This window comes from Tachypleus tridentatus, chromosome 5 (genome assembly GCF_004210375.1).
Source record: "Tachypleus tridentatus isolate NWPU-2018 chromosome 5, ASM421037v1, whole genome shotgun sequence".
Taxonomy (NCBI): Eukaryota; Metazoa; Arthropoda; class Merostomata; order Xiphosura; family Limulidae; genus Tachypleus; species Tachypleus tridentatus.
The window spans coordinates 7,373,251-7,399,385 of record NC_134829.1 but is presented as its reverse complement, the minus strand read 5'-3'; the positions used below and the strand labels follow the sequence as shown (position 1 = coordinate 7,399,385).

The window sequence follows — 26,135 nt, the reverse complement described above, 5'->3', positions numbered from 1 at the left end:
ACACAAACAGAAACTTTAGCAGGGTATTAATTATCTTCCACTAAGTTTCATTTTTTTAATAGGGTGGTTGGCCTTTTGAATGGGGTTGCCTTCAGAGGTTGTAGAGGCAGTAAATTTAAGTGGGTTTAAGGAAAAGTTCTTAATAGGTATAAGGACGGCTTCTAAGATTTTATTTTTTTTTAATTGAGATTTGAATGTGTAATAGCAGAACTGGATGAACAAGTCACGTTGTTATATAGTTATTATGTTTGAAACATTTGTTTCTCCATTACTGATTAGTCTATTTGTATAGTTACAATGTATAACCTCTTTTCCATGTTAGTTATTAATCAAATGTTATGTCACATATACTTAATAGTATAAATATATACTGTTTCTGTTGATCTCAGTATTCGTATACAGTCTGTGACTTGTTGGTGATAAATGAATAATTAACATGCACTCCACTTGTTTTAAAAAGTATTTGTGTTCAGAACAAGTTAAACATATGTACAACATATCTTTTATGCTGTAGAGCTTATAGACTTTTTATGAACCCTATATAATTGTTTTCCTCTTGTCAAGACTTAGGCCTTTTTAGTTGCTTTAGAAATTCAGTTAAGGCAATTACTTTTCTCTGTTACTATTGCCAGACTACCCCAGCATAGTTTATTAAAGTTTCATTGAGTTACCACAGATGTATCATACTAAAATCATCTGTGTTTTTCAGTGTACACACAGGCAGGTTCAATTACTTTAGAATTCTCTTTGACAAAATGAAGTCGAGATAAAACGAATAGTTTATGTATCAACTGGTTGGGCGTGTATTATTATTAGACCTTCATTCTCTATCTGAACGTCTCGTACGTGACTTTGTTTCTCGTCTTTTTCTGTATCCAGCTCGTCTCTTATTGCTTATATGTTTATTATTAAATTGTATGCTTGCTATATATATTCTCGATATCAATAAATTTTACGTAAAGTTTCATTATTTCGACATCAGTGAGTTATAAACATAACGTACAACTGTTACCGAGTTGGTCATAACATTTATTTTAAAATATTGTCATGTTGTGAACGAACTAGACAATTATAACACACAAATTGGATAAATTAATATCTAATATTATTAGTATTGATTGAGTTACTTTAGGTGAGAAGGCTTTAACAGTATTTATCTCTTCCTAGTTCCATTACTTGTTAGCCTTGATCTATATAGTGACTGTTTCAAAAGATTAACAGTTTTATATTTTCCATTATTTGTTAGTCCTGGTTTATACTGTTCAGAAGGTTCTAACAGTGTTTATTTTCACCGTTATATAAGTCTGATTTATAGTTACGTTTATTTACAGTCCAAGAGTGCGTTTAAAATGCTAATGTTTTATCATCTTTTGGTATATGTGCGCTGTTCTTTTGTTAACTAGACTGCTAAGTCTGTTATGCAATGGAATTCCAATATTGACTCATTTCGTTAGTCACTCTGACTGTTCTTTCAGACGTTGCTTACTATTTTTGCATTTACCAAATATACACTATTAGCTTCGAAACGCTAAGTATACTCCTGTGTGATCACGCGCAGCACTCACGTCTGAACTGGAATAAGACAATGAACCTGAAGAAGAGCTCACTGCTGCTTTTACTCGGGTGTTTCTATGATATGGCAAAAGTCTTATGAACTTGCATAAGTATTTAGTATTTCATTTATTTCGAAACTCTCAAAGCGACACCTTTCTCACGGTGATGTTTCATGCACAGAATTGTTGAACTATCATGTCTATATAATGTTTGAACTAAAGGCGTTATTAAGTGCTAAAGTATTCGGGGCTCAGACCCAGGGATGCTGGAATTTTCGGCGTTTCAGTGTGATACCGATCATGGTTTTCTATTCTGAATTTTCAAGACGCTAACTAGGGATTCAGGGCACTAGAATCGGGGTAGGCACCTTATGCCAGAGCATAATGACACTTCTGTTTTGAAAATATTTCTAGGTCAGAAAATGTTAAAGAACTTGCTTTTTAAGCATGGAATAAATTGACCTTGCCAAAGGGCAAATCAATACGTGTTCTTACTGTGACGTCAAACTTCATAATATCGTTTTTGATACACGAATGTAAAAAAGACTATATAGTGTTAAGAAATTCACCACATTTTTTGTGTTCATAGTGTGATGCGTGATATTTCCGCCTTATATACTGACCACTGTTATTGGGTTCAATGGTGTTTTTTTTTTTTTTCAATCGTTGTTTCGCATGTTGTCTGTGTTAACAGGAATGTAACGTTCCGAAATGAAACGTATCAATATTATTTTTCTTTTCAGTCTTTTATGTATATCTAATTTATGGTAATTATTCATCTTAATAGAACTTTCAGATTTTTCCATCGATTGTTTAATGGTCGGGTCTGATTTTATTTCTTATTCTTAATGAGTAAAGGTACTTATATCTACTGTGTAGTGTTCTCACACTTAGGGTGGGTTGAGGTACCTCGGTAATGGCATTTTGTTTAGTATAAAACCCATAGCAATGATATCTTAGATAGTTACGAATTTTGTAAAGAGATGAGAGCTATTACGTACGTAAATGTGGTAGAATATCGGTGTATTCTGGGTGTAGTGTTAATTGAACGGTAATATGTATATAGTTTGTTTTATTGCAGTGTGAAGAGTGATATATTTCCGTAGCAAATAAATGACCAAGGAACTTGATACTAGCACGTTTTGATCCAGGTAAACATTTGTGACTGAATGCTTACCATAAGAAAAAAATCTTAGTTTTTGTTTTCGTTGGGTTGTTAGTTGTACTAAAGATACGAACCCCCTAATGGCCTAGTTTCTGTCTGGACTTAAGACGCTAAAATTGTGTTCGATACCCGTGGTTCGCACAGCACAAATAGTTCATTCGTTCTGTATCTGTGCGTTTACCAAAAAGCAAACAAACCAAATCTTAAAAAATAAAAACAGTACTAGTAGGCAGTAAGAGACCTATCATGAAGAGACGTTTTGTTCTAAAACCTCAAAACCGTAACTTAAAAAGTAGAAACACAGCAGTAAGAGACAAACAACCCATTTGTCCTTAAATTGTAACATTTGATATGCTGACTACGCGAGCTATATGTGTCATGTGACTTCTAGTTATTGATAAGTACTAAAACAAACTGGTTGTAAAACTGTCATGAATGTCGTGTTCTGCCTGAGTCCACATGGCTTTAGTTTTGTACACAGTAAAAGGAAACGGAACATGATTATAGTTTAAATGTATTTTGTTTGAGGGCGCCACATTCTTAGAAAGGACGCCAACAACAAAAGGAGAATAGTGACGGTGAGTGTTCCATGTGTGCACGAGCTTCCTGTAGGTTTTTGGCAAGTATTCGAAATGCAAAGAAATAGACTGGCGAATCAGAGACCTGGTCGAGAAGGTCGACGTTTCTGGTGTTTTGGAATATGAGTTGTTTTACCCACAGTAAATGTGTATATTATTATTGTATTTTACTGCGGTATACGCTGACAAGTGTCGAATATAGTTGAAACTAGGCCATTAATCGTATAGGTTAAGACGAGAACATTAGCCTCCAAATGTGAGGTATAGGTGAGATAGTATTTCAGTGGCTAGACTAATTTTATTCAGTTTATATACTATATTTGGCAATAAGATGTAACAATGTAAATGTTAGTAACAACATAGAAACGTAGGTAGCATTAGTGTAGAACTATCTTTTCACCTTTATTACGTAATTGTTACTAAGACCCCGCGTTTTACGAGCTGGCAAAGATGTTTTGTACCTGATGGAAGGCACTAGTATTAGGCCTGCCTATTACATATTTATGTGATTGAAATACACATAATACACTTCTAATTTTTGAAATTACCTAAGGGACCAGATGAGGAACATAATACCAATAGGCTTTCATAACACAAGCCGTATTTACACGTTTCCGGATCGGTTGCTAGGTTTCACCTGTGTGAAATGTATGTGTGCAATATTTTTTTTTAACATAATTTAAGTTCTTCGATCTCACGATCTCACGCTTGTATTGAGGAGGGTGGGAATTTGACGTCATCAGATGTCATAGGATGTTCCAATGCGAGCTGTGATATTCTGTTTGATGAAATGTGTATATGAAATATTATTTTTAAACGCATTTGATTTGAAGTCATGAAGGAATTATTAAAAGGAATATGAAAAAAACAAAACAAACGTGCAGTCAAAGTTTCTAACTTGTTAGGACTGTTAATTTTCAACTGCAGAACAGATTGTGTTCAGTACTTACTGTATGAAATACAATTTTAAATTGTTGGTATTCAAAACTTTGTAGGTTAATCGTTGTCTAGTGGATAATACTAGTAAAACATTCGTTACCAGTTTATACTGTTAGTGACACATTGTCTAGTGGCTAATACTAGTAAAACGTTCGTTACCATTTTATACTGTTAGCGACACATTGTCTTGTGGATAATACTAGTAAAACGTTCGTTACCATTATATTGTTAGCGACACATTGTCTAGTGGCTAATACTAGTAAAACGTACGTTACCATTTTATACTGTTGGCAACACACTGTCTAGTGGCTAATACTAGTAAAACGTTCGTAACCATTTTATACTGTTAGCGACACATTGTCTTGTGGATAATACTAGTAAAACATTCGTTACCATTTTATACTGTTAGCGACACATTGTCTAGTGGATAATACTAGTAAAACGTGCGTTACCGTTTTATACTGTTAGCGACTCACTGTCTTGTGGATAATACTAGTAAAACGTGCGTTACCGTTTTATACTGTTAGCGACGCACTGTCTTGTGGATAATACTAGTAAAACGTGCGTTACTGTTTTATACTGTTAGCAACACAGTCTTGTGGATAATACTAGTAAAACGTACATTACAGTTTTATATTGTTGGTGATTAGTGCATTGCTAGTAGATGTGCTAGTTTCAGGTTTAATATGAAGTTATCTAGGAATGGTGGGGTTGGGTATAATATATAGTCATCTAGGAATGTTGGTTTCATGTGTAGTATGTTGTTATCTGGGGATGTAAGTTTCAGGTTTAAAGGTGAATTTCACAGAAAAAAGAAATAAATCTTTGCAGTCAAAAGAACTACTCATACTGATTAATTTTGCAGGTTCACATTTGTTATGAAAAAAATGTGCTAATAAATGAAATATAGAACTTGGTACAGAAAGAGCTCTTGCCGAGTGGCAATCCAAACATTTTAGTTTTTATGTTTTTTGCTGGGAAAATTACTGTGACATAATAGTTGCCAAACAAATTGCCAATGCCAGTACATTGAATGTAAATAAACATGGCCAGTACGTACGGAGAAACAGAGGCGGAGTCTGTTTTGACTTTGTGTTCTGAACAGTGTTGAGTAGCACCGTATCAATTCGAATCTACTCTGAACGAACCTAGAACAGTTACTTTTGACAAAGATCTGACAAGTTCTAGTGATGAGGACAGTTCCACGAGTGAGAGTAGTGGAACTGTGAGTGATACTGATAGTGCCCAGGCTGGTTTCGAGTCGGTCATACCTCAGTGGAAGAATGGTAAGCCTAAGGCATGACAACATATATGGTCTGTATTATTTCACATGCAATTTTAAGCATCTCGAAACCTGTCTGGTGTTTATAAATTATTGGTATCACTTACAGGGTTTTATTTGTTTATAATTTGTCGACTATGGTAACTAATACTCGGCCCCTCCTCAATCATTGTGCCGGGTATTTATGACTCATAACAAAATGAATTTCAATTATACGCCTTAATTCTGTCTATAAAATCAAACTAGATGTAGCATTCTGAATAGTTAATTTATCTTGAAATGCTATATTTGAAAAATGAAATTCTTCAAACTTTTCCATATTTAAAAATGATACAAAAACATCTACAGAATGATCTACCAGCTTTTAAACTTGGAATATACTCTATTTGGGATAGATTTGTCCACTGTCTAGACTAGGAAATCAAGGTTTCACTGACTTTCAGCTGCCACGAATGCAAAACACGCTCATGAATGTGAAATGTGTATGTCTAGTTACATTCTTCAAAAACTTGTACTTTTTAAATTATTATATTATACTAGTTATTGTTTATCACTTTATTCTGCACACATACCTTTAAGTTTGTTCTTTTCGTGATGGCAAGGGATGGCGTCAGAGGGGTGGAACCTGTACACTGCAGGCTGAGATCAGTCCTCAGCTCTACACGAGGAAAGATGGTGGGGACGATCTTGTCTACTGCCGATGGTTTTTACAGTCTCAATCTGCCTGGCTTGAAACCCATGAAATCCAAAACAGTGGGATCCAACACAAAACATGAGCATTCAAAGTGATCTTGACAAAGCTTTGCATAGTGTGAAGGTGTCCAGTTCTTCCTATTGACCATCCGCACACACTGTCGCCACCTTGCCGGTTCCTTTTCCTTGCACGGAAACGAAAAGAAGCTTTTGCTCGATGCCGAACCGTTTTTACAACCATAAGCAACGCAGTAAACCATGTTATTATAAAACAAACATAAAGTAGCAATATAAAGACAAAAAATAGTATCATAAAGTCTGTAATCCAAAAAAAGCACTGAAAGGAACAAAATGGTCGTCGCCCAACGAAGCGTGTTTGGCAACTATTACGTCATAGTTGTAAAATATCTCGGAAACAGCCGAATGACTGAGAGGAACTTGAGTGTGAAGACCTGCATATTTTGTTTCATTTTTTACTCAAAAACTAAAATGTTTAAAAATATGGCAATCACACAGGAATTATACCTAACCAAAGTACAGTTTCTAAGGCAATTATTAAATTTGTTGAAAATTCACCTTTATCGTAGTAATCTATGAATGTGAGTTCTAGGTATATTGTAGGGGTATAATATAGAGGGATTTAGAAATTCTAGTCTTGGATATTAAAGGGGTATCTTGTATATTATTGTCTTTGTGTAGTTTTACAACAGTTTCAGATTATAGATTTAGAAGTGTTTTCACAGGTGCCAGTATGAATGAAAGTGAGTCACTGACCCTGGCCATGTCTGCAGAGAATAAACTGTCTTCAATGACTAAATCTACTGAACAGAAAGGTTTGTCAGTGGTTGATACATATTTTAATTCATCTCTTCTGTTTGCTTGATTTTGTTTCAAATTGCTGTTGTGGTGAAAGAAATACAGTTAACCATAATAACATGCTTGTAATAATATTTCAGAAGTATTACTGATTTTGTGTAGGAACATTAAACTGGTAATCAGTGTACGTAACCCAGTCATTTATTAACGTTAAACTGGTAATCAGTGTAGGTAACTCAATCATTTATCAATATTAAACTGGTAATGCTGTGTATTAAATACAGTTGTTGAACTCAATCTGTATTATAGTTTATACCATAAAAGGTGAAACTAAGCTTTACAAATTGTTTATTTTTACAGTTTCTAGAAGTTTATTGCTCTCTGTATTTAATTATTGTGTTGAAGTTTATTACTCTCTGTATTTAATTATTGTGTTAGATATGTATTGGTTATCATAAAAGGTGAAACTAAGCTTTACAAATTGTTTGTTTTTACAGTTTCTAGAAGTTTATTGCTCTCTGTATTTAATAATTGTGTTGAAGTTTATTACTCTCTGTATTTAATTATTGTGTTAGATATGTATTGGTTTGCTCATGCTGCTGATCCACCTCAAGAAAAGCCACGACGTGGCCTGGGCTCCCAGTCACCTGATTCTCCAGATCTAGAGAATGAAACTTTGTCACACTCACCTCCACAGCAACGTGTAGAAAGTCCCTCTAAACAACATGATATCAAAAGCCCTAGTGAACCTCAAATACCTCGTACCTTAGCAGGTAAGGTCACTTTCTTGTCACTAATCATCATGGTGTTATACACTGAGTATAAGTTTGGGAACTTGATAGTGGTAGCAGTATACATTACTGTTAATAAGGAAAATGTTGCTATACACCTAAGTTAATATAGATACCTAGAAATTTAGCAAGTATCTTAGTCTACCTTGTAATTATACAATGTGGTGTTAAGCATCTCAGTGAACATGAAAACACTTGGAAACTTAGAAGGTATATTAGCTTCCTTTCTGTTTATCAACATGGTGTTACACATTTTAAATAACAGTTGATCTTTCAGAAACATTAGATTTGTTTAAGCCATACTGTAAATTAATGAATTATATAAACTTCAGTTAGATGATTTAAATAGTTGAAGCATAAATTAAACATTGTGTAGCTTGCGTGAAACATGTGCTAGAGGTTTTATTTTTGTTGGAATGAAAGTGTTGACTGTGTAGCTTATTATTTATTCATATGTTAGATATATACTGGTTTGCTCAAGGCGGTGAAGCACTGACACCTTCAGCAGACCTAGCCAGTGACTCTGGGTTTTCAGGTAGGAGTTGTACTAGCTGGCTGATCTTTCTAACACCCTGGACACTCATCAGGATTGAAAGCATGATTGTATTTGAATAGCAGCTTGCTGCATGGTGACACTAATAAGTCTTGGAAGGAGTGCTTGAGCTTGTGATAAAAGTTGTTTAAAATAGTAGAGATTCTGCTAACGTGTGACAAGTTTTCAGTATCCTTGCAGCATCTTCTAGTTGTATGCATGAAGAACCATAGTCTATGAACGGTCAGTAACTTTGGTAGAGATTCTGCTAATGTGTGACAAGTTTTTAGTATGCTTGCAGTATCTTCTAGTTGTATGCATGAAGAACAATAGTCTATGAACAGTCAGTAACTTTGGTAGAGCATATTAAATTGCAACCTTGCTTTTTATTTGGCCAAGGTGTGACATGCTATGTTGATTTGACTCTCTGAGACTTTCTTTATTATAAGAAAATTGTTTAAACACATCCATAAATTGTTGAAGTGTTTCATTATGTGTATTTATGATTAATTTTTATTTATAGTACTTGAGAATGTTTTCAGCTGTGTGTAAAATCTTTTAATGTTTTACAATGATACTATGAAAAACATAAACAGTACCTTGAAAAGAAGTGTAAGGAGTGTGAAAAGCAATGAGCTTGACAACACTTTCAGAGAAAGATGTCTCAGGAGTGTGAAAAGCAATGAGCCTGACAACACTTTCAACGGAAGATGCCTAAGGAGTGTGAAGAGCGGAGAGCTTGACAACACTTTCAACGGAAGATGCCTAAGGGGTGTTAAGAGCGGAGAGCTTGACAACACTTTCAACAGAAGATGCCTAAGGGGTGTTAAGAGCGGAGAGCTTGACAACACTTTCAACGGAAGATGCCTAAGGGGTGTTAAGAGCGGAGAGCTTGACAACACTTTTAGAGAAAGATGTCTCAGGAGTGTGAAGAGCAATGAGCTTGACAACACTTTCAGAGAAAGATGTCTCAGGAGTGTGAAGAGCAATGAGCTTGACAACACTTTCAGAGAAAGATGTCTCAGGAGTGTGAAGAGCAGAAAGCTTGAGAACACTTTCAACGGAAGATGCCTAAGGAGTGTGAAGAGCAGAAAGCTTGAGAACACTTTCAACGGAAGATGCCTAAGGAGTGTGAAGAGCGGAGAGCTTGACGACACTTTCAACGGAAGATGCCTAAGGAGTGTGAAGAGCGGAGAGCTTGACAACACTTTCAACGGAAGATGCCTAAGGAGTTATAAGGTTAATGATATGAATAATGCTTTTAAGAGCAAGAACGGCTTGGGGTCAGAGGACTGAGAAGGATGGGTAATATTTTCTGGAGAAGACAAGCATGTCAGTAACCTTTTCAATTTAAGGAAAAGGAAGTTAACAATAAATTACAATTTGATTGACAATGTTATTGAATATTATTTAGCAGTCAGTTACCATCTTGTGGTTTTTAAACCAACACTTTTTATGTATAAATAAAACAGTTTGATCTGAAGGGTAAAATTCAGTTAGGTATTGATAAATAGTGGAAAAGCAGAGCAGAAAATGGAGAAAAAAAAAGACTGGAAGTCATAAAGAAGTGGAATGTTTAAGGCACAGATTTACAATAATGAAAGAAATATAAATCAGAATGTTTTTAAAGTATTGTAATAATGGGAAATGTGTTCAGAGGTTGAGTTTAGTGTCGAGACCAGGGGTTTTCATGTAATAAGTGTTCATAAATGATGGATGTGTAGTCAAGACCTGGGGTGGGTGTTTGTGAAGTGGGAACATTGTAATTGTGAGAGAGAGATAATGAAAATGGGGTGTTTGTTGTCAAAATCAGTGTTTTAAAATATTAAAAAAATATATCAGATTATGAACACCAGCATAAAGGTTTATTTTTTAACATTTATGATCATTGTCACTTTCAGGTTTTAGTTTACACATTAGAAGTTTTAAATAATAACTCTAGCTCTATTTTAACAATTTCTTTTACCCAGAAATAGTGTAACTGATATCTTATCAGTTTGTAACCTTTAATTATCATAATTGGAATATATTTAAAACTGTTCAATCTTATATTTTTTTTACAGCTCCAAGAAGCTTTATGTAAACAAGGTATTGAAAGGTTTTTAATAATTTTTATGCCCATAAGAAAGCCAACATTTTTGTTTGTTAAAAAAATATTTTGAAAATACAATAAGACAATTCTTGTTTTTCCTGCATCATATCACAACTCCTACCAGAGGACAGCTTTAAAAGTTTCCAGCAGATAGGAGGAATTGTGTCAATGTAAATTCAATACAGTAAAGAGTGAATAAGTTATGGTTTTCTCACTAGATGTAATTCCTGTGAACAATGCATTTTGTGAAGTTTTGAAGACAACAGATCTGTGAATTTGTTTACAGTGTTTCTACATGTGCTTTTTGTCCCTAAAAGTGTTTTCTTATTAAATTGTAATTTGTTTAGATTATGGTAGTTTCTTTTGTAATCCTGACAAGACATCAGATACAATAACAAGGATAAAAAATGTCCTGGTGATTCATATCCATATTTGTTTCAATGCTGCTTTTAAGTTTATCACACTCAAACAGTAAGGTAAATAAAACAACTTGTAAAATGTTTAAAACAAACATTTTTATCAAATACAAGTTTGTAACTAAACTGTTATTAGTAGAAATGTTATTACTAAAATTTCTCGCGACACCATTTTGAAAGGTCTGGTCTTTCATCACTGATAACCCATTGTTAGTACTTGTAATGCTTTTTTTGACTTGTAGTTGACAATGGTGACTTATAACATTGGTGAAATAAGATTTTAAAAGAAACATTCTAATAAAAAGTTGAAATTTATTGAATGCATAAAATGGAACTTTCTTATTGACAATGAAAAACAATCCTTAGATGAGTGGAATCATTTGTAGTGTTTTTCAAAAAAATTGTTATCGAGTTTTACACATTTAGTAACATAGCAAATGATATAAAAACTAAGTCAACTTGTATGAAATTTTCAAAGCTGAATCTAAAAGCTATTTAGTAAGTTTGTCAAATTTGATGCAGTGTTTGATTATTTTCATTGTTGATGTTACTGACACCTTGTTTCTGTTGATAAAGGGTTGGAGTAAGAATGGTGCTTTATTGTACTACTTGTTTGTATTGTTGAGAGGTGTTTGTACAGTCTTGTAGTTACGTTGACTTTGATATGTCTTTCTTTTTTAACAAGCTAGCTGTCTCATTCACAATTTAATAATGGAATACTTTCAGATGGGAAAGAAGCCTTGTGTCCATTAACACAAAAGGAAAGGGAAGAAAAGGCGAGATATATTCGTGAGAAACAGGCAGAAGAACGGCTTCGTCGCTTTAATGAGATAAAGCAGCAACAGATGAATGCTCAGCATAACAGAGAACAACAGGAGGAAGAAAGAAGGCGAAAAATAGAAGAATACCGTCAGCGAGACCAAGAACGTCGTAATGCTGTTGAAGAGAGAAAAAGACAAATCTGGGAAGCAGAACAAGTACATTTGTTATTTCTGTTTTAACAGCTTGTGAATTAAAACTTGTATATAATTATACCTTGGTTTTCCATGATAGAACATGGTGTGTGTGTGAAGTTTATAGTCTAATTATTAGGCAACTTTTTCAGTTTGTTTAAAGAAAACTCTTTTTTCTAATAGTTTGTTTCCACAAAGTAAACATTTTCACCTTGTGTATCTTTATTGTTTGTATTTGCATAAGTTAAAAAAAAAAAGCGGAACATTCTTAAAGAACTACAATTAAAAAAGGAATTCGTGAATTTCAAATTTTATTTTTAGAGCACTAAAGGTCAAGTAAAGTGGTCAAAGGTTATATGTCTTTTTGAAGTTTTTTAAAATATGGAATTAACATACTGGTGGAAATGTCATATTTTACCAGTGCTTTATTCTGTTTAAATTTTTTTTTTTTTTATAAGGCTCTCTTTAGTCTTAACTCCCATGCTACAGGTAGGTCGGTCGATCGATGCATGTCACCTTAGTTTCAAAATTTAGTTAAACTACTTTATTAACAATAAACTTTATCAAAATATGGTCAATAAATCAAATTTTAAGTTTTATATTTAAAAACCCTCAGTCCTTTCTAAGATGACATCAGTTCTGTCGAACGTCCCTTTTCTGTAATTTATTTATTGTCCCCTGAGAAATACAGAATTTATCAAATTACTACTCATTACAATACAGGTATTACAAGGAAAATTTTGATATTTTATAGTCATCTATCTTATTTGTTTACAGATCCATAAAACAGAAAATGAGATCCATTAGTCACACCTACCTGTTGCATCTTCTCTTTTGCTAATTACCAGTAATTCTCTCATGTCCTGTGTTATATCATTTATAAGTTGTAGAAAGGCAGAGTTTTCTTTGTACTGAATAAGGTATAATGCTAAATTGTTGTCAGTTTGGAGTATTGACAAGTGTATCTTCACTTTGCAAGTTTATCCAGCAGTGTTCAGATTAAACACTAAAGAAATTATTTTAAGCTCTTTTTTTTGTTAACCCTAAATGCGTCTTTCTACAGATATAGGTCAAAGATCATGTTATTGTATTTGTTGACTTGCAATCTAAATGTTCTATTTTAATAAAATAGCGAAAAAACAGTCAATAGGTAAACGACCATGTCTTGAAGACTCTGAGCAGCAGTCTTCAACATCTGTAACACACGTACCCCATTTTCTTATATTACATTCTCTTTCAGAAAAACCTTTAGGGCAAATGTCTCCCTTTTTTATTCAGAAGGAACTAGAGGGACTTGCTGGCTCTCCAAAGTCAGTAAAGAAGCTTTGATCTGGAGACATATTGGTTGAAACATCCACATCCCAACACAGTGAACTCCTCTTGGATTCAAAGTCAGTTGGGGATGTACCTATTGAGGTTTTCATCACGAGGAGTTATTGTTGAGTGGGATTTGAAGAACTTTTCTGAGTCAGAGATTCTCGCTGGTTTCTCCACTCAAGGAGTTTCTGCAGTGAGGTGCATCTCCACTCGCAATTACATTGCAGACAAATATCCTCGTTTTGACAATTACATCACCACGTGCATCTGCCACCATCAAGGCAGGTTATCTAAATTGCAGGGTATGGCCGTACGTTCGAAACCCTCTCCGATGTTTCTAGTGTCAGAGGTTTGGCCACTCAAAGACATCATGTTGTGGTTCCCTGACATGTGCTTGTTGTGGTGGCAAGGACCATTATACCTATGAATGTGAAAAGGACTCGCATTGTGTAAACTGCAATTAATCTCACCCTTCCTACTTTCGTTCGTGCCAAAAATGGTTGGATGAAAAAGAGGTGCAGCGTTTGAAAATGACTCGTAACATTAATTATCCTGAGGCTCGGAAATTGCTGTCCACCACTTCATCTCGGACACATGCTGCTGCACTTCGTTTCACAACTACAGTGGGAGTGCAGACAGATCTCTCTTTGCCTTCAAGAGAATCGTTTTCAAAACAAATGAAAAGCCTTTTGACCTCCACGGTTAAAAAGGTTGATGAATCAACTTCTACACCAATCTATGTTCCTCCCATACATTCCAACAAACCTCAATCTCCGAATCCTTTTGTTCCAAATACAAGCATTTCTTCAGATACATCTTTTTCTCCCACTACAAGATGCAAAACAATCGTTCGTTCGCGTCCTCAGTCACTGGAAATCCCTTCCAACAACAAAGACCTGCCCATTCAACCCAGGGCAGGATTCATGGAGGTCGATAGACCTCCTCCGAATAAGGACAGTAAGGAAAAAAAACATGGTCATAAACAGAAGGGTTCTCCAGCCACTTTGCCTACCCATTCATTAAAAATGGCCACCTTGATACAATGGAACTGTCAAGGTTTACGTTCTAATCTGGATGACTTCAAAACACTGATTGCTTCCTACCATCCTGTATGTCTTTCCTTACAAGAAACATTTCTGAAACCTCCCGATACAGTCATCTTTTGGCAGTTTTCTCTGTATAGAAATGACAGGCTGTGTGATGGACAAGTGCATGGAGGGGTGGCACTGTTGGTTGATCAGCATGTGCTCACCTCTGTCTTTGTCACTCAACACACCCTTGGAGGCTGTTGCCATCCCTGTTTCCTTGGTTCATACCATCACTGTTTGTTCTCTCTGCCTGTCCCCTAGAGAGACATAATCATTTGGACCTTGATGCTCTCGTTGAACAGTTGCCGTCTCCCTTTCTAATCCTGTGGGACTTTAATGGAGTCCCCTAGAGTTATGTTTTGAGTGTCACACTTTTCAGTATAAAGATTAATGCCATCACTGAACAACTCCCTCTCACTGTTGCAAACAGGCTCTATGTAGACAACCTTCACATCTAGTGTCAGTCGTCAAACATGAGATATATTGAGCGGCAACTACAAACTGCCTTCAATCGTGTAATGAAGTGGACCATGGCAAATGGCTTTAATTTCTCTCTCTCTAAAACTGTTTGCATGCACTTTTGCTGCTAACGGGGTATTCACCCTGATCCTGAACTCCGTATCGGTGAAGTTTTGCTGCCAGTGGTCCATGAGACCAAGTTCTTGGGGCTTATCTTTGACTGTAAGCTGACCTTTATACCACACTTAAAGCAGCTATGGGTCAAATGCACAAGAGCACTGAACATCCTCTATGTCCTCTCTACCACCAGTTGGTGAGCTGATCGATGTTCTATGTTAAAGATATACCATGCTCTTATTCGATGGAAACTCGACTATGGATCTATGGTCTATGGCTCTGCCAGACCCTCGGTTCTAAAGATGCTGGACCCCATTCATCATCAAAGACTTCGACTCTGCACTGGGGCTTTTCACACCTCCCCAGTTCAAAGCTTTTACGTAGAATCTCATGAACCTTCTCTGCACCTTTGCCGTTTGCAACTGTCTTTACTATATTCTTCGAAACTTTGTTCCTTACCAAAGTGCCGCCCACTAGTAAAGCGGTATGTCTTCGGACTTACAACGCTAAAATCAGGGGTTCGATTCCCCTCGGTGGGCTGAGCAGATAGACCATTGTGGCCTTGCTATATGAAAAACACACTCCTTACCAAAGCATCCCACCTGGGGATGTGTTTTCCTTTCTCAGTGGGCCATACATTGTCAGAACAGACAATCTGCTATTGCTCCTTTTGGCCTTTACATCCAGGTGCAATTGGATGAATTGAGTCTGTTTTTGGATAACATTGCAGAATCCACTGGTCAGCCCATCCCACCATGGCTTATTACAGTTTCCAAATGTGACTTTTCTTTAAGTCATATGAGAAAGGCAGATACTCCCGATTGGAAGTACCGTCTTTTATTTACTGAACATCTTTTGAACAATCTTTCCATTCCAATTTATAAGGATGGTTCCAAATCAGGTAACTCTGTGGGCTCTGCCATGGTTTGTTGCAGTTCTGTGGTTGCACGCAGAATCCCCATCTACAGCTTCTGTGTTCACTGCTGAACTGTACGCCACATCTCTTGCCCTGGATCATATTGAAGCTAAGCAGTAGTCCAACTGCACTATTTATACTGACTCGCTTAGTTCTTTACTGGCCCTGGAAGCGCTTCATGTTGGCTCACACCCTGTTCTCACTGATATTCAAAACCAGCTGGCCCATTTCTCATTAACATCCACTTCTATCCAGTTTTTCTGGATACCAGGCCATGTTGGTATTCATGGGAACGAGCTTGCAGACATGGTAGCTAAATCTATTTGTTCTGGCACTATCACCACTGTGCCTATTCCGTGCATGGACTATGGTCCTGTATTCAAGGCTTGGCTCCATGCCAGCTAGCAGTCAACTTGGAGTGAGCAATGCGACAACAAGCTTTTCCAAATAAAACCCTATATTGGACTTTGGCTATCTGGCCTCTGTAAGGTTTGGAAGGAGGAAGTTCTAACTAGACCACTCATTGATCACAGTTTTTTAACTCATCGTTTTCTTTTATCTGGAACTGTTGCACCAATGTGTAGTTTGTGTAATCCTCAGATCACTATAAACCACATTTTACTTTCTTGCTGTTGTTACGACTCTCAATGATGGCACTATTTTAAACATGTTCTGTCCCAAGGTTTGATCGTAACATTAGACAGTGTTATTGGTGATGGTGACACTGTCCACCTTGATAAAGTTTTTAGTTTTTTAATGGCCATTAATCTTTTTAATGTCATTTAAGTGTTTGATATTTATTACACCTTTTTAATTGTGGTTCCCTTTTAAAAGTGTCAGTCTCTCTAGTTCGATTTGAAATTGGAAAATGGCCATAACATTAAGTAACTTGACACCAGGACTGGAAAGGCCAACTTCAGGTGACTAATGCTGCTGTTTGAACTATCCATTTGAACTACCCATTAGTAGTCCTGGTGAGTTGTTGTTACAATTTTGCTGCATGTCTTTTAACACTTTTATTACTTTACTTTTTGATAATGGCCATGATGACACAACCTGGTACCAGGACTGGAAAGGCCAACTTCAGGTGACTGATGGTGGTTCTTGTACTTACCTGTTAGTCTTCCTTGAGGGTTATGAACATTACCATTGTGCTACAGAAAGTCCTTTACAACTTTGTAGACTGGATGTCAACATTGGTTTTATGCCATTTTATGTTTTTAATTGCTGTTTTGTTTTTACCTTCATTTGCTTTTATGAATTTTACCTTCATTTGCTTTTATGAATTTTACTTCATTTGCTTTTATGAATTTTACTTCATTTACTTTACTTTTACCTTTTTACCGGCCATTTAGCAAATTATTATTACAATTTTGCTACATGTCTTTTAAAACTTTTATTACTTTACCTTTTGATAATGGCTGTTATGACACATAACCCAGAACCAGGATTGGAAAGACCAACTTCAGGTGACTGATGGTGGTTCTTGTACTTACCTGTTAGTCTTCCTTGCGGGTTATGAACATTACCATTATGCTACAGAAAGTCCTTTACAACTTTGTAGACTGGATGTCAACATTGGTTTTATGCCATTTTATGTTTTTAATTGCTGTTTTGTTTTTACCTTCATTTGCTTTTATGAATTTTACTTCATTTACTTTACTTTTACCTTTTTACCGGCCATTTAGCAAATTATTATTACAATTTTGCTACATGTCTTTTAAAACTTTTATTACTTTACCTTTTGATAATGGCTGTTATGACACATAACCCAGAACCAGGATTGGAAAGACCAACTTCAGGTGACTGATGGTGGTTCTTGTACTTACCTGTTAGTCTTCCTGGTGGGTTATGATCATTTCTATTGTGCTACAGAAAGTCCTTTACAACTTCTCTTACTCTGCTTTCTCTCTTAACATTGTATACTAGGTGTCAACATTGGTTTTATACTTTTTCTGTTTTTAAATGATGTTTTGTTTTACCTTCATTTCCTTTTATGTATTTTACTACATTTAATTTATTTTTACCTTTTTACCAGATGTGTAGTGCAGATAGCCTAGCTGCTTTGTGTCATAAAACACTAAATCAACCAACCAACCAACCAACTTATTAGGTTGAATTATGTAAGATAATGGAAATAATATAAATAATTCTTCACAAGCTATGTACATAAGCAGTTTATTGTTATTCAATTCAGTACAATAACACAAGTTCTTATTCAATTACTTTTATAATTATGTCTACAGAATAAACTGAATAATACTTGTATCTTGATCTAGATTATTGAAGAGAGTGAACTCAAATTTTTTATACTAGTCACATCACTGTATTTAAGTTTTATTTACGTGCATAATACACCAAAAAGTATAATAAATAACATTCAAAAAGTAGACAAATTCTCTTATATGATAGATCAAAACCCCATCACACCAAATATGCTCACCCTTTTAACCCTGGGGGCATTATAATGTGATGATTGATCCCACTATTCATTGGTAGAAAAAAATAGTCCAAGAGTTAGCATTGGGTGGTGATGACTAGCTGCCTTCCCACTAGTCTTACACTGCTAAATTAAGGATGGCTAGCACAGATAGCACTTGTGTAGCTTTGTAAGAAATTCTTAACTAGCAGACAGTTCTGTTGGTTATAGGTAATATACAATTAAACTAATAAAGAATTATGAAATGGAAGGTGTGGTCTGATTTTCTACTTGATATCTCTGTAACCAAAAACAGATGAAGATTATATGGCTTGTTTGAGCAAAAATGATTTTATATAGTTAATTTATGTTAAATTTTGCAATTTTTGAGGGGTGGTGGATAAAGTAGAGAAAATGACGTGCCAAGGTAAAATGTGTCACGCTAGGGGATATTGCAGGTGTTGTTTGATACTGCTTTGTAGAATTAAGAACTTATAACTTGTATACTATTAAAATTTGAATTATTAGCTAAGATTTTATGTAATTCTAATTTGTATAAGGTAAACACAAAGTAGTTTAATAAACTTTAGAATGTAAGACACTATAACTGTGTTATGTGCAGTAAAGGATGCCCATAGTGATAGGGTCAGTAGCTAGTTGTCGTACAGTTTGTTTTAATCCAACTAAAACAACTCGTTTTTAAAATAGTATTTACTTCTTAGGAGAGAAGAGAGGCCTTGCTACGAAGAAATCTAGATCGAGAATCAAAGCTAGAAGCTCGACGTTATGCACAGAGAAGTTCCACGTCATTTGTTTTTGGCAGTTCTACTCCTAGAACTTTAGATTTGGATGTTGGTATCTTAGGAGGTCGCTCTTCCTCAATACTCTTTGCTGCGAGCGGTGGACGCCGCTCTGAAGAAAGAGATGTTGATGGAAGTAAGAAACGAGCTATATCTGCCTGTAGTCTTGACCGGAGACCAGGTAGGAATGTATACATGTATGGATTAGTACACTTTAATAAAACATGAACACGTATACTATTTGTAGTGTAAGCTGTATTATTATTATTATTATTATTAATTTATTGCAATCTAGCTGAGAACTATAAGACTGCTCAAAACTATTATGGTGGAGGTCTTTTACTGTACTAGATTCATGTAAATAATTTAATATTTTTACTAATAGTAGAAATCTAAGTTTTTAAGATACAGTAAATGAGGTGGTCTCATTTTATCTTACCACAATAGTTTAATATTCTTACTCGTACTAGATTCATGTAAATAATTTAATATTTTTACTAATAGTAGAAATCTAAGTTTTTAAGATACAGTAAGTGAGGTGGTCTCATTTTATCTTACCACAATAGTTTAATGTTCTTACTCATACTAGAAACTGTAATTAACTTTTACAGATGCAGTAAATGAGGCAAGTTCTACTAAATCTGTTGATCAAGTTTCCTTCAAGTTTTTAACAGATTTAGTTAATTACAGTATTTCCTTCTGATCAACATGCTTTGTTTTTAACAGATTTAGTTAATTACGGTATTTCCTTCTGATCAACATGCTTTATGTTTTGTGAAAATAAATAAATTATTGTTACAAGTAGTACTTCTCATGAAACAAATGACTTGTTTAGCAGTTTTGTTTCTTGTAACATACATACATTGCATTGACTATAGTTACTTCTTATCAATATAAATCATAGTTTTGGAATACAGCGTATATAATATTTGGGTTCAGCATTGTTTATTGTGTCTTATAAAACTAGACATTGCTTTGTTTTTTGTCTAGTGATAATATATATACCAGTTGTTTTGTAGTGCAGTGTCTAGTGATAGTATACGTGATACCAGTTGTTTTGTAGTGTGGTGTGTAGGGATAATATACATCATACCAGTTGTTTTGTAGTGCAGTGTCGAGTGATAGTATACGTCATACCAGTTGTTTTGTAGTGCAGTGTCTAGTGATAATATACATCATACCAGTTGTTTTGTAGTGCAGTGTCTAGTGATAGTATACGTCATACCAGTTGTTTTGTAGTGTGGTGTGTAGGGATAATATACATCATACCAGTTGTTTTGTAGTGTGGTGTGTAGGGATAATATACATCATACCAGTTGTTTTGTAGTGCAGTGTCGAGTGATAGTATACGTCATACCAGTTGTTTTGTAGTGTGGTGTGTAGGGATAATATACATCATACCAGTTGTTTTGTAGTGTGGTGTGTAGGGATAATATACATCATACCAGTTGTTTTGTAGTGCAGTGTCTCGTGATAGTATACGTCATACCAGTTGTTTTGTAGTGTGGTGTGTAGGGGTAATATACATCATACCTGTTGTTTTGTAGTGCAGTGTCGAGTGATAATATAGGTAATACCAGTTGTTTTGTAGTGTGGTGTGTAGGGGTAATATACATCATACCAGTTGTTTTGTAGTGCAGTGTCTAGTGATAGTATACGTCATACCAGTTGTTTTGTAGTGTGGTGTGTAGGGGTAATATACATCATACCAGTTGTTTTGTAGTGTGGTGTGTAGGGATAATATACATCATACCAGTTGTTTTGTAGTGTGGTGTGTAGGGATAATATACATCACAACCAGTTGTTTTTGTAGTGCAGTGTCCAGTGATAGTATACGTCATACCAGTTGTTTTGTAGTGTGGTGTGTAGGGGTAATATACATCATACCAGTTGTTTTGTAGTGTGGTGTGTAGGGGTAATATACATCATACCAGTTGTTTTGTAGTGTGGTGTGTAGGGGTAATATACATCATACCAGTTGTTTTGTAGTGTGGTGTGTAGGGGTAATATACATCATACCAGTTGTTTTGTAGTGTGGTGTGTAGGGATAATATACATCATACCAGTTGTTTTGTAGTGTGGTGTGTAGGGATAATATACATCATACCAGTTGTTTTGTAGTGTGGTGTGTAGTGATAATATACATCATACCAGTTGTTTTGTAGTGCAGTGTCCAGTGATAGCATACGTCATACCAGTTGTTTTGTAGTGTGGTGTGTAGGGATAATATACATCATACCAGTTGTTTTGTAGTGTGGTGTGTAGGGATAATATACATCATACCAGTTGTTTTGTAGTGCAGTGTCTAGTGATAGTATACGTCATACCAGTTGTTTTGTAGTGTGGTGTGTAGGGGTAATATACATCATACCTGTTGTTTTGTAGTGCAGTGTCGAGTGATAATATAGGTAATACCAGTTGTTTTGTAGTGTGGTGTGTAGGGATAATATACATCATACCAGTTGTTTTGTAGTGCAGTGTCTAGTGATAGTATACGTCATACCAGTTGTTTTGTAGTGTGGTGTGTAGGGGTGATATACATCATACCTGTTGTTTTGTAGTGCAGTGTCGAGTGATAATATAGGTAATACCAGTTTTGTGGTACATTATTTTCTTATGTGAATTAGATATTGATGATTTGAAAAATTTCAATTTATAAAATTACTTACCTGTTACCTGTTATCAGTGATGACGAGAAACCTCTTTCTTTGTGAACCTGACGATGACCGAAGAAGGTCGAAACGTTGTTCGCTCTTCTATGTAAAGTGTTTTCTCAGCCCAAACGAGCCGTTTTTGCATATAAATGTTTTAACCTTTTCACATCAGTTTTAATCATGACCTCCATTTTTCACAATTCATAAGGCTTTACTGAGTTACATTGACAGTTTTACTAAACTTTCCTATCAATGTATGGTAATTAAGTTATGTGTATTGTAACTCAAGGTTTGTTTCATTATTTGAAAACAAATAAAAATATTTAATTTTCTGGTTTCTTTGTTACTGATGTTACCATTTCTTCTCTGTCACAATGTAGTTGTATATCTGGACAGAATTGTACCTATAGATTACAGTTTATCTGTTTCAGTTCAGATTCGTTTATTTGAACTTAGTGATCACCTAAAAATAAACCACTTATCCATTGACTGTATTTACTCCCCTCCTTTATATTTGAATTACATATTAACAATCAATATAAACAGCTCATTCTAATCTACAGTGTTTCAAGTGTTATTTTAAGGTTTCCTTAGAGTAATTGTTACCAAACAGCTAAAGTATTGTTTGCTGATTTCATCCTTGCTAGTAGAGTTGTTGCCTAGATACATATTAGTTAGGTAGATTATTAAATTGTATATAGGTTTTTACTTTATATTTTCATTAATCATGTGCAATTTAAATTAATCATGAAAGGCTTAATATTATTTTACTACAATCAAATCTGTGCCTTGAGGATTAACTTAATACATGAACAGAAAAATATTTTGCCCAAAGCAGGGATATCTTTGCCAAAGGTACAGTAATGTCTCAAGTACATCAGTTGATGCCATAAAAGATGGGAAAGAAAAATAAAAACATCAAAAGTAAACTAAAAGTGACAATTTACTGTTCTGGAATTACAGATATAACCAACATAAGATACTTTCAGGTTATTCTACAAATAACTAGAAGGTTTGGTGTACATTTATCTATTTTTAATGTGAAATATTTCATTGCACCATATGTTTATATGGCAGAGAAAGTGATAAAATATAAAGATTTCCTTAAGAAATTTTTAATTTCATTTAGGAGATTTGAGTTTTTATACATGAAAATTAAACAATAATGTTAAATATTTTTATACGTAACATACAATCACCTACAATTTGAACTTCTCAGTGTTTGAGTGTGAAAAATACAATAAGTAACATTTCGTTTTTTATTGAAATAGTAGACAAAAATCAAAATTAAATATTTTGTGAAACTACAATTATTTGGCAAAGTTGATCTCAAGTTTCAAACAATATAGTTTTAATAGTTTTACTTAATCTGCACAGAGTGTAAGTTTGTAGACATCAAAGAGTTGATAATTTATTGAATATCAACACAGTTTTTTCTATTTGTAATGTAGTTTTCTGTTTAGTTCTTTATCTTAATAGACAATTTCCTGGAGAATGTAAATGAAATCATCAAAAGGACACATGACAGGAAGTTTTAATTTGTTTTAGCTATCATATTTGAAATTATTTTCATAAAAATTAAACCCTTTTTAGGTGTCGTACTATTGGTATAAAAATAAAGACTATAGAAACTCATACTGACTTTTCTGCCATATTTCAAGTGTAATTTCTAGGTAATAATAAATGTTGATCTGTGTAACTTTTGATTTCATCACAAATATCTTATTCCATTGTTCTTTGAAAAAGAAAATTAAGGTATTAAGAAGGTATCTTACAGAGGACTGATATATTTCAGAAGGAAATGATGACTGTATGGATGAAAACGGAGGCTTTGAGCCTTGCGTTAAATTGCGTGAACCAAATATAGATTCCAGTGCTCTGCAAGATCGTACTTTTAAACGGAGGTCATACGGAGGCTTGGCCTCTGAGGAGATCAAGGCTTGCCTAACTATGACAGATGGTAACACTACCTTCCTTGCTTCACCTGATGCTGGTAGTGGGGATCCTTTCTTAGACTTGCATTCTTCTGGTTGGTTAATTGGTTCAGGGGTAATAGTTGGTGAGTAGGCATCTGTAACCACCAAGACTGCGTGAGAGTCCGTATCTGGTCTTGCTTAGTTCGTTCCCCTGATCTTCTATTCATAAAACTAACCTGCTGTAACTAGAGAATGGCTCTTTCTGTAGAGCTCTAACTCACCCTGTTTAACAAATGAATAACTAGTGCTTAAAGTGTGACAATAGGCAGAAGACTCCTCTCTGCCAAAGTGCATGAATAACCATAAAGTTTGTTCTTAATGTTAGATTTACATCTGATAGCTATTGGTACTTTACTGTGTACACAGGAGCATTCATCACTTCTTTCATTATGAATAAATAAGTATTACTCTGTTATTGAAAACCTCTTCAAAGGTTTAGAACTGTATAATTCTTGAGTTCTAATAATTCAGATACTAGAGGTAGATTAATAGGATGAGAAACAGTAAATCAGTTTGAAGATGGAAGACCAATGTATGTGAAAGATATTCTATGCTTTAGTTGTGTTTTGCATGTGTTGCTGTTTTGTTATAATGCTTTCCTTTGTTTCATTTTCCTTGCTTTAAAATGACATAAAATGTTTGTTTTAGAACAGTAAAAGTTTATTTTGTCAAGTTAATTTCTTTTTGTTAGCGTGGAAACTTGTAATGCTTTTATATACAAACAGTCGAAGAATTCACAAAAATTGTAATTTTTATAAAGTTTTACACATGTTACTGAAAGTGTTTTCTGATGGTGTTGGCTCTGGAACTAGGTAGTGAATATCAAAATTTAATTTTATATGATTGCCATAAAGACATTACATGTCATTAAAAACATTTGTCACAGGTATTATCAAGTCAAAATAATGACATTACTTGTCAGATTGACAGACTTGTAATTAACTACAGAAGTGTGTGATGTTTAGATTGACAGAACTGTGTGATGTTTAGACTGATGGACCTGTAACTAACTACAGAAGTGTGTGATGTTTAGATTGACAGAACTGTGTGATATTTAGACTGACAAACGTGTAAGTAACTACAGAAGTGTGTGATGTTTAGACTGATGGACCTGTAACTAACTACAGAAGTGTGTGATATTTAGACTGACAAACGTGTAAGTAACTACAGAAGTGTGTGATGTTTAGACTGATGGACCTGTAACTAACTACAGAAGTGTGTGATGTTTAGACTGATGGACCTGTAACTAACTACAGAAGTGTGTGATGTTTAGACTGACGGACCTGTAACTAACTATAGAACTCTGCAATGTTTAGACTGACGGACCAGTAACTAACTACAGAAGTGTGTGATGTTTAGACTGACGGACCTGTAACTAACTACAGAAGTGTGTGATGTTTAGACTGACGGACCTGTAACTAACTACAGAAGTGTGTGATGTTTAGACTGATGGACCTGTAACTAACTACCAATAAATTTCTTTTCCAATTGAAAGGAACACAATTAGTTGCCATTAAGAAAGTAATGACAGTTATTATATGACTATTGTCAGTGTCATTGATTTTGGTAGTGATAAGTAAATCATTCTAAAAGGAGGGAAAAACAGTTCTCAATTTACCTACTTTTATTGTTCATTAATGGGAATTTGAATGAAATTAAGTTTTATGGCATTTGAAGAATGTTTATTTTTAACAGTTTTTAAAATATATGACTGTTTTTTATTAAATGGATCATCTGCATCTTAATGTTTGTTTACTCTTAGTTAAAAATTTTTCTTTAGGTGAAGATGCCATGACTCGTAGCTTGATATGTATGTCTTCCCGTGGCCGTCGGAAGACGGACTTGACTCCATCTGTTCCCTCCTCGTGGGATCGTTCTTCTAGAACACAGTCTCCAGGTATACAAACCACAAGAGCTGTTAGCACGTCCCGTCTGGATTTACTGGCACAACCTCGCCGTCGCTACACAGGATCCGTGCAGCAAGGAACAGGGCAGGTCCAAGCAGCAAGTATGAGCAAAAGCATGTTAAATTTAGCTAACTCTGTACCTTTCTCTAGACAGAGTAAGAAACCCCAGTGTCCTCCCAGGGCAAAGGAAAAATCTCGTAGCATGGTACACCTTGCTGGCCCTGCTATTAACCCTCACAGTACCAAATCCTCTACCACTCTTTTTTCTGGTTCCCATCCACAGGCCCCTTCCATTAGTGCCCCTCGTGGTCCTAAATCTTATTTATCACAGAGTTTGCTGCACTTAGCTGTTAATCCTCGCCCTACTCGAACCTCCCGTCTTAGAAAAGAAGTTCTCTCTGCCTCTAGCAGGAGCGGTCAGTCTTCTTCTGTGACTGTACCCAGGAGCACAGAAGCATTAAACCTTCGACGCTCATCTTTTGAAGGTATGTTTCGTCATGTACTTGTGTCATGCTTGACTTTGTATTTTGGTTTGCAGATGAGTTCTTTCTGTTGCATTTCCTGATTATTGGTATTTAATTTGAAGCCATCAAAAATTGTTCACTTTTATTCAACAGTCATCATTATGTGAAATGTGCATGAACATTGTTTGCTTGGCTGGTTTGCTCTAAG

The 26,135-nt window shown here is 35.0% G+C and overlaps 1 protein-coding gene across 50 annotated transcripts in view; it reads left to right on the top strand.

Annotated features, from left to right (window-relative positions):
• The window catches only part of LOC143250436 (uncharacterized), a 59,769-nt gene that overhangs the window by 18,218 nt on the left and 15,416 nt on the right, over positions 1-26,135 (top strand). For 8 of the 50 annotated variants that reach the window (XM_076500935.1, XM_076500933.1, XM_076500934.1 and 5 more), the window contains 7 exons: positions 6,954-7,043; positions 7,602-7,799; positions 8,278-8,352; positions 11,584-11,834; positions 18,849-19,107; positions 23,376-23,639; positions 25,337-25,564. In XM_076500935.1, the coding sequence (XP_076357050.1) occupies positions 6,954-7,043; positions 7,602-7,799; positions 8,278-8,352; positions 11,584-11,834; positions 18,849-19,107; positions 23,376-23,639; positions 25,337-25,564 (1,365 nt within the window). Of the gene's footprint in view, positions 1-2,634; positions 2,705-6,953; positions 7,044-7,601; positions 7,800-8,277; positions 8,353-11,583; positions 11,835-18,848; positions 19,108-23,375; positions 23,640-25,336; positions 25,949-26,135 lie in introns of all 50 variants that reach the window. The other 42 variants (XM_076500918.1, XM_076500916.1, XM_076500917.1 and 39 more) reach the window with 14 other exon arrangements.